Here is a 9,164-nt window from a genome sequence, read left to right on the forward strand (position 1 = left end):
GAAATGTAAATGAAAAAAATATCTAGTAAAAAATAAATAAAATAAAAATAAAATAGAAATATGAACCGAGAAATCACACACACACACACACACACACACACACACACACACACAAGCATTTAAGGAGTTTTAGAGCATCCCTCTGGATGCAAACCTAGTGCGTACCATAGTTTTCTCTTCAACGACTCCACAAAGTGTGTTCTCTGCCAAATTACAAAGGCAGTTCTGACAGGAAATGATTCTTATGCTTTATAGAAGACAGTGGAATGAAATGGCCCAGTGTAGCAGAACAATTTGAGTTTCACTGTTTGAGTCTCCCTCGAAGACTAATAAAATAAGATTCTTTGAGAAACCATATTGAAGACCTGAGGTTCTACAACACATCTAAATTTTTTTTTTTGTACAAGGGAAAGCATTTAATTGAGGCTTGTTTACAATTTCAAAGGTTAGTCCATTATGCCATGGTGGTGAACATGGAAACACACTGGAAGACGAGTTAGTGCTGGAGAAGTAGCTGACAGGATCTGGATCTGCAGGCAGCAAGAAGAATTGAGATACTGGGCCTGGCTTAGGCTTTTGAAATCTCAAAGCTCACCCCCAGTGACACACCTCCTCCAGCAAGGCCACGCCTCCTAATCCTTCTCTAGTAGTACCACTGCCCCAGAGATAAAGCACTCAAGTACATGTTGTGCCTATGGGAGCCATTCTTACTCAAACCACCATCTGAATCATAAGCATAAAGGCTGATTCAATGTGGGCACATGTCAAAGGCTTTATTGTGAATAACTGGAAATCTGTGGAGGGAAAGATAAAGGACTCATGAAAGTGCAGAAAGCAAGAAGACATGTTGGAGATTACAATCTCTAAAACTCAGTAGGTGGGGAGGATCAGTGGTGCTACTTTGCTAAGGAGAGGGTTGGCCCTACAAATGCTTATCTTAATATCTGTTTCTATGAAACAAAAGGTAGAGAATGTAAGAATGAAATATTTCATGAAATTAGTTTAAAAATATGTTGAGATTTAAGACTGTGTTTTTTAAAAACAATTACCCATTCTGTTAAGAATCACACACAAAGTAAAGTCTCCTGGGAGGGGAGTGCTTAATAGTGTTTGTGTTTCCTCTGCAACAGGAGATGGTAATGTTAGCTGAGAACCCAGGTCTGTTGTTCCATGTCTATAGTTCCAGTACCTGTGAGTTTAAAGCAAGGAGGAGATTGTGAGTTCAAGGCTAGCCTGGGCTACATAGTGATATCTCAAAAAAAAAAAAAAAAAAAAAAAAAAAGAAGAAGAAGAATCAGGAACCACAAACAAAACCCCACCAAAAGATGGCAGCAGTTTTCTTAATATTTATCCTTTTTCTGGAAAAAAGCTCTCTGGAAATATCAAACCACAACGTCATGAGTCGGTGAGATGAAGTTTACAACTAATTTTTTCTCTTTTTGAAGCAGGATCTCACTCTGGAGCCCACACTGGCCTTGTACTCATGACCTTCCTCTCTCAGCTTATAATTAGCAAAAACCACTAGGCCTGTGAAGATTACAGGTTCTTTTTTTTTTTTTATGGTTTTAAATTATAAATTGTGACACTGATTTTTTTGTTGTTGTTGTTACTTTCTTTACAGATAATATCTCTTTAAGACGTTGGTATTTTCTAACAGTTGGACAAGAAAGTGTTTTATTCACTGTTTTTTGAAGAGATTTCTGCTTGTCATCCTTGATGGCTCTTGGGTTTATGGTTTGGTGTTTCTAATTTTGGAGAAATTTGGCTTTTTTTGGTTTTATTCATTCCACTTTTTTCTTTCTGAACTAAAGTCTCATGTTAGACACTTGGTATTGTTATTTTTAAAATTCACCTTTTCCTTAGTTTTGCTCTGTGATCTAGTTGGGAACTCTGTAAATCTATCACTACATCTAGCGTAATAGTCTTGGTCTCTAACACTGTCTTGTATAAAATCCTAGTGTTTCTGTTCAATGGTCTATACTTTTTTATGCTTGTCTATTTGTGTGTGTGTGTGTGTGCGTGTGCGTGTGTGTGTGTGTGTGCGTGTGTGTGTGTGTGTGTGTGTGTGTGTGTGTGATGACATGTTGTGTTCAGAGGACAACTTTTGGTAGGCTGCTCTTAGATTGCAGGCTTGGTGGCAGGTACCTTCATGTGCTGAGCCATCTCGTCAGCCCTGTGATGTTCCATTTTAATAGTTCCAGACGCTCTGCTAATATTTCATCTCCGTTTGTTCTTTTTTTTTTTTTCTGTTAGATGTCTGACCACACTGATCATGATAATGGCTCTAGTATCTATATCATCTCTCTGTACCTGTGATCATTTGACAACGGACTGTCTCTCCTTGCATCTTTATTAGATGCTAGACATGTAAGAGACTGAGGCTGGTAGTATGTTTTCCTTGCCAAAGGCTGCATTGCTTTTTTTCCATTGGTGCGAAGATTGGGGGAGAGGAGTCAGGTGCTAAGCTGGCAGACTTTTAAGTTCTACTGGCAGTGGCTAATGTTTGTTGGTACTTGTGCTGGGTGCTGTGTTCCAGTGTGTCTGCCCTGCCTGCTGTGGTCACAGCAATGCTCCTGCCAGCTTGTCCATTGGTTTTGGGCTTGTGAAGGGGTAGAAGGCTTTTCTTCCTGACAGTTGAGTCTCAGACTCAAGGGGGCCTTGGAAGTGGGTTTTCTCAGCATGCTTTCCTCTCCTCCCTTGGCAGCCAGACTGTTGTGTCTTGCCTAGTGTCTGTGTTTGCTCTTAGGTGGAAAAGCATTTCTTGCGACTCCTTGTGTGATTGATACCTTCTAAGAGTTCTGGGCCCTGGACAGTTTCCCTTCCAACTCCAGAGGCAGAGAGGTGCCAGCTTCTGTCCCTTCCTTAGAAGTAGCAAGTCTTTTCACGTGGGCTCGAGGGACAGCAGTATGTTGTACCGCCTTTCACAGTGCAGATCTGCCACTTCCTGTATGGGAGTATCTATCCCCACCGTAGCAGGTGGGGCAGAAGAGGGAGGGCTCTCTGAGATCTCATCTTGCCTCACCTTTCTACCAAGAATGGACACCGGTGGTGAGGAGAAACCTCCTTTCTAAGGCTCCAGTTGTCCCACGTGGGTATCTGCTAAAAAAGTCATCTCAGCGGCACCCAGCACTGGGAGGTGGAGACAGAAGGATCATGAATTTGAGGCCCGTCTAGACTACAGTGAGACTCTGTGACACGTTGGCTCTGACCAGTTCTTTCTCCCTTGCTTTGGAAAAGGGTCTATAGTGTGTATGCCCCTAGCTCTCTCAAGAAATCTCACCTCTCTTTGGACTTCAGGAGTCTTGGTTGTAGTATGACCTCAGCTTTCTGATGGCTTCAGGAACTACATAGGATTTTGTAGATACCCGATTCTTCTCTTGTGTCCTCTTGATGGCGTTCAACACATAGGTGAGCTGCAATTTGGAGCTTTTCGTTAACGTGTGACCATCCATAGTAGCATAAAACTGAAAGGAGATCTCAGGAACTGAACGGAGAAACACAGACACTTCTGTCTGCTGCTCTCAGGAAGGCAGTCAACATAGAAGGTTCACAGTGCTGACCATGAACCCCCTGGAATCATGTCTACAACCAGTGCCCTGATGTCTCCGAACTCCGTGCCTTTCCTGTCCTCTCTTCTCTGAATCATCAGATGGGAGGGTTGGGGCTCAGAGACTCACTGCAAACCAGGCAAAGGCTTTGGCAGCTGCAGAAGCTGTGCAGAGCCCATGGGGTTGTAGCAGGAACTACAGGAGCCACCTTTCTTGAATCCGGTCAAGCTGCTGCGTGAAGGAAAACCCAACACAAACTTAGTTCAGAAACGATGGGAACTCAATTGCTAGGCACAGCAACTAAAATCCTAATCTTGTAAACCTTATTAAATCTAAATCCTTCGGTGGCGAATCCTGACAGATCCGCCATTGAAACCGGGAGACACTTGTAGCTACATCTTGTCCTCACAATATCGCTGTCCAAAAAAGCACATCTAAAATTTTTAATGGGCATTAACTCTTATGGTTCCAACTAACTGAGCACTCATCCAAAAGACCTTAGGATTCTCCTTTTCACAAACTCCACTGCGTGTCACTAACCCTCTACACAAGTATTTCGACGCAGTATAGGACTAGGACCTCTTTAGTTAAGCCTGTTACGTCTTTGAAATTTCTCTCTCTCTCTCTCTCTCTCTCTCTCTCTCTCTCTCTCTCTCTCTCTCTCTCTCGGGGGGGTGTGAGTGGGGGTGAGTGTGGGGTGTGTGTGAAATCAGACCTCATCACATTACAGCTCTTTCAAAGAACCTTAGTTGTTCCAATGCCCTCGGTACCGAGGCCAAAGGTCAAACCAACAGACAGAGGATTCCATAGTAGTTTGTTGCTCTGACAACAGTCTGCCCTTTATATAAGAATGGTAAAAGGAGGAAGCTATCTTTTCTGTTCTTCAGCTAACTTCAGCTTCTGCCTCTACCGGTGTCTCTGCCAACATCTCTGCAGTCAGTGAACATCCAGAGTTCATTCTGCATCTTCTGACTCATCAAATCAAAGACATGTCAAAAACTGGTGGTAGTCTCTGGTAGAAATTTTTATCCACAATGATGCACATCCCAAACAGAAGTATCCAGGCTGCCAACATATTCTTCTCCTCTGGTGCCATACTTCTGTTGATAGTAGGACTCATCATGGAAGACTGGGTGGAACTGATTCCCAAAGTGAGAAAGGATAAAACTACTCACAGTCCATGGCTGGGATGCTGTCCTCCTTTTTGGCCCGAAGGTCAGAACTATACTATGGGAAGTGGTGGGTAGGAGAGAAATTTTCTTTGGCCGATCTGATCAACTTACCCATTATTCCTGGGAGGAACGTTCTCAGGCAACTGTAAGCCACTTGCTGTAAAATTACACCATGTAGATGCTTGGGAGAAAAGATTGGGGTCTCGCTGGTTTAAGCACTGATTAGTTTTTTTGTTTTTGTTTTGTTTTTTGTTTTGTTTTTTTTTTTTTTTTTGGTTGGTTGGTTGGTTGGTTAGTTGGTTTGGTTTGGGGGTTTTTAGTTTTGTTTTTTGTTTGTTTGTCTTTTCAAGACAGGGTTTCTCTATGTGACCCTAGCTATCCTGGAACTCACTCTAGACTAGGCTGGACTCAAACTCACAGATATTCATTTGTCTCTAACTCCCCAAGTACTGGGATCAAAGGCATGAGCCACCACGTCTGCTTAAGCACTGAACTTTTGATAAACCTGATCAATAGCAGTAGGGTAGTCAGTACAAGTAGACATGAGGGGATGTGAAGAAAATGACTGGTCTAAAGGAAAATGGATTTTAGGAGAAGGTGGGGTAGTACAATACTTAATGACCTATGAGTTATAAAGACTCTCATAAAAACACTAAATTTCTGCTGGTTCAATTTTGCTGTCTGAAATACACTGCCTCTTTATTCTTCTTTTCTCTCCTCTGTATTCTGATTTTTTTTTTTTTGACTCTCATGAAAGTTTGACCTAGACAGCTGTGGAAATGAGTCTAGAAGAAATGTATATCCTTCTCTCAGTATAGATTCTGCTTCCCAACAGAGAGCCTGGAGGTGGTCAGGCTGATAATGAGGATGACTCTCAACATTGCCATCTATCTAAACTTGATCATAGGTCTGCAGTTCACCTATATGATTTCTCAAAACAAGTCTGTACATCTCTTTGTTGGCTTCCTGAGTTTCTTCGCAGGTAACGTCCTAGCTCCATTGGTATAGATGGAAGTCACAATGGGCTTGTGGGTTCTAGTCTGCAATCTTTCGATAGCTAAGCTTTCCAATTCTCTTGATTCAAGGGTACATGCTGTTTCTCAATCAGATCTATCATTAACTTAGGATCACTCTGAGGAATAGCTGTGCTGGCCAAGATAGGATGAATGGGAGTGAAGACTTAACTAATGGGTTTAAACTTCCTGAGAATAAGACTTTTCCTTTTGGACACTAGGTTGCCTTTTGTTCTATGCGATCATTGTGTATCATCACAAGCTAAATAAAGGTCAATATGTGTACTTCGTTAATTACAAGACAAAATGGATAGCTTTCACTGTCTACTTAACAATCGCCCTCTTTCTTACCTGTGGTGAGTATCCTCCCCGCCCCAGGGCCCTTAAAGAGAGATGAGAGTCAGTCAACATCCAGGGAGTGGACTATGAAATAACAAAAATGGAAAATCAGAAAAGATACCAAAGCCTGTATTTAAAGGATGAAAAATCACCTGGACTAACTCTCTAGAGTTCTTAGGAGCAGAAAGCTGAACTTGAACATGGTAGACTATGCCTGCACTCCTTATCTCCTTTTCAGAATTTTTAGTACCTTTCCAACTTACAGGCAAATATAAATCATGAAAGACACCACCAATGGCAATGGCTGAGAACAGGTGTTTGATTATGTTAAGAGAGGACCAGGGATTCAAGGAAAACAATATGGTGCCAATGTAATTACAAGACAATTACAATGTAATTACAGCTATCAGCAGAGGCTGATATCAGAGACACCCACCAATAGAGAAGGTCCCTTTCTCTTGGAAAGCCATAGGATTTTATAAGAATTGCACTTCCCCATGGAACCCAGGAAGAAGCACACTTTCATTCAGAATGAGCCCTCCCAAAGGAGCTGAGAATTACTGGTTACTGTGGGTATATTCCACTACCTCTGACTAAAGCTGGGAAGTATTCACAAAGCTCAGTGGTCAGAGTCTTCTAAATATTTTGAAGGAAGTGATCTTACATCTCTGCATAGTACACTAATCCTGCTCCCTTGCTTCTCTGTCCCTAGGTATCTTCTGTTTCATACAGAGCACAAATAGATGCAAATGCATGAAATTCTGTATACCCCACATGGAAAGTAAAAGCCAAAAAATGGCTCCAACTACAATCGAAGTTATTTCACTTCCACCACGATCCGCAATGCCTCGAAGCATCGTCCATGTGCACTCTGTGACCTCGAAGGATGGTTCCTTACACAAACCACATATCCAAGCACGTCGTGTAACCTGGGCTCTATGACTTGACAATATATACCTTTCAGTACTACCTAACATTGCTATGGAATTAGCTGTGTGTATCCAATCATTCATCTGTGTATGGCAATAAAAAGTTCAGAAAAAATGTCTGTTTTGAATCTTGACCTGATAAATAATTTCCTCTATATTTGTTAATAATATAAAAACTTTAAATGAATAGTATTTTCTACACTGTTAACTCTATAACAGTATAGGATACTTTTTTCTAATTTTACTGTGTAATGTTTTGAACATATTGATGGGAAGAAAAAGAAATATGATGAACACCTTTGGACACATCACTCTACTTTATGAATTTTTAAAATTATGTTCTTTTTATTATTTCTACATTTCTATTAGAAGATTTTTAATTAAAAATGATGTTCCTCTAGACATTTTCCTAATTTCACCTTCATTTCCCATAATACAACACTTTTCAGGATGGATGGATGGTGATTTTAGATCATGTTCTCATTTCTACTTTAATGTTGCTGTATAAATGATGTCCAGCTAACTTTCTAAGTGTTTGGAGAAATGGCATAGGTGTAGGACACAATGGCAAACATAAGCTAGGACAGGACCACAAGGGAGAGCAAGACAAAGTTTATCACCTCAGTGAAACAAGTGTCTATATTCAACTTTTCTATACCAATGTGGCAAGCCCACATCATTGTTCAATGGTGGCAGAATTTCCTGTCAGAGTAAGTATGTAAACAGGAACTAAACACTTCTGATGCTTCATCTGCGCTAAAAGCAGGCTTCATTCAGGTAACAAGAACATCACTTTATGATTGTGGAGATGCAGAATGTTCCAAGGCAAGCACTAAACAATCTGGGGCTAATTTTACACCCCCATTAATCACTATTTACATTAGTGTTTGTATCAAGCCTAACATTTTTAAAACTGCAAGGCATCTCACACAATGAATTACTAAGTTGCTTATAGAGCAAGCAGGTCCATGATGTACATTGCACAATTTGAAGCACATATTTATATATGTATTTTTAAATTCCTTGAGAAATCTTGTGGGGAAGGGAAAGCTCCAGAGTTCTTCTCCTTGTACTCTGCAGTGTCACATCTGTGACAGTAACCAACTGACTAAGCAACCCCTCCCCACACCCCTCCCCTTACCCAACAAGTTCTTACAGGGTCTCTCAAGTAGATCTCATACTTTTATACTCTATCTGGCCATTGGAAAGCCCGACACAATCAACAGCTGTGTAAAACAGTGGATGCTGATAGGTATGTTTGAAACAAGTTGGTTTAACCTCTAAGCATTGTTCACTATTTGTCCTTTTCTACTGTTTATCTACATAGCATAGTGCATTGTGTTTTGACTGCTCCTTGATGGATCTAGGACTAGTTTTGTCTTCAATTCTACTCCCTCAGTTTCTCTTTGAAGTCATTTTCCACAGGCTTGCTCTCTAGGAAGTGATTTTCCAGCAGCCATTTTCATTATTCGTATTATTTCATATAACTATTATTTAAGGTGTCACTGGTATTTTTTACGTATATGCTAGACATCACCCAAGCTTTCCATGCTGGAGCTTATATCACTGGAAAACCAAATGTAGCCAAACAAGAGTGAGCAGCCTGATGAGAATAAGGTGCCATCAGAACAGGGTCACTCTCCGTGCCATGGGACACTGCAGAGACAAAAAGGAAAGTGGATTTGAAGTTAGCGAGATCACGAGTGAAACAATGTGAAACAATAACAGGCAGATAACAAGTGGACAGATAGCAGGCAGCTGGATAGGAACACATTACTCAACCTTCTAGGCTTCAGGGTTAGTGGTCAATGGAAGAAGGAGGAAGTGAATGTGAATTCTAAAGCAGTTGTCTCATTTGTACCGTAGAGTATGCTGTTTTTGCAGAAGTAAGTAGTTTGGAAGTTTATTACTTGGGCATGGAAACACTGGAAAGGATAACAATATTCAAATATTTGTGGTGAAAGATTACTTTTGTTAGCATGTAAGCCTTATTTCAGTAGTTAGGACCCTTTGGGCTTTCTGGTTACTTTGTTCTGAGTATACCTTTTTTGTTTTGTTTTGTTTTTTGTTTTTTGTTTTTCGAGACAGGGTTTCTCTGTGTAGCCCTGGCTGTCCTGGAACTCACTTTGTAGACCAGGCTGGCCTCAAACTCAGAAATCCGCC

At 40.9% G+C, this 9,164-nt stretch overlaps 1 protein-coding gene across 2 annotated transcripts; it reads left to right on the forward strand.

Annotated features, from left to right (window-relative positions):
* Positions 1-4,378: 4,378 nt before the first annotated feature.
* Tmem225 (transmembrane protein 225) lies at positions 4,379-7,114 on the forward strand. 2 transcript variants are annotated; one of them, XM_021208078.1, is made up of 4 exons: positions 4,379-4,763; positions 5,556-5,702; positions 5,955-6,089; positions 6,785-7,114. In XM_021208078.1, the coding sequence occupies exons 1-4, from the start codon at positions 4,583-4,585 to the stop codon at positions 7,012-7,014; spliced, it is 693 nt and encodes a 230-aa protein (XP_021063737.1). In that variant the 5' UTR covers positions 4,379-4,582; the 3' UTR covers positions 7,015-7,114. The 2 variants fall into 2 exon arrangements, with proteins under 2 accessions (XP_021063737.1, XP_029399610.1); XM_029543750.1 differs by lacking the exon at positions 5,955-6,089.
* The last annotated feature ends 2,050 nt before the right edge of the window (positions 7,115-9,164 follow it).

The sequence above is a fragment of the Mus pahari genome, chromosome 10, assembly GCF_900095145.1.
Source record: "Mus pahari chromosome 10, PAHARI_EIJ_v1.1, whole genome shotgun sequence".
In the NCBI taxonomy this organism is placed as follows: Eukaryota; Metazoa; Chordata; class Mammalia; order Rodentia; family Muridae; genus Mus; species Mus pahari.

Coding starts and splice junctions, on each gene's coding strand:
- Tmem225 (XM_021208078.1), top strand. CDS start 4,583: ATGATGCACATCCCAAACAGAAGTATCCAGGCTGCCAACATATTCTTC. Junction 4,764..5,555: donor TCCTCCTTTTTGGCCCGAAG/GTCAGAACTATA, acceptor GCTTCCCAACAG/AGAGCCTGGAGGTGGTCAGG. Junction 6,090..6,784: donor CGCCCTCTTTCTTACCTGTG/GTGAGTATCCTC, acceptor CTCTGTCCCTAG/GTATCTTCTGTTTCATACAG.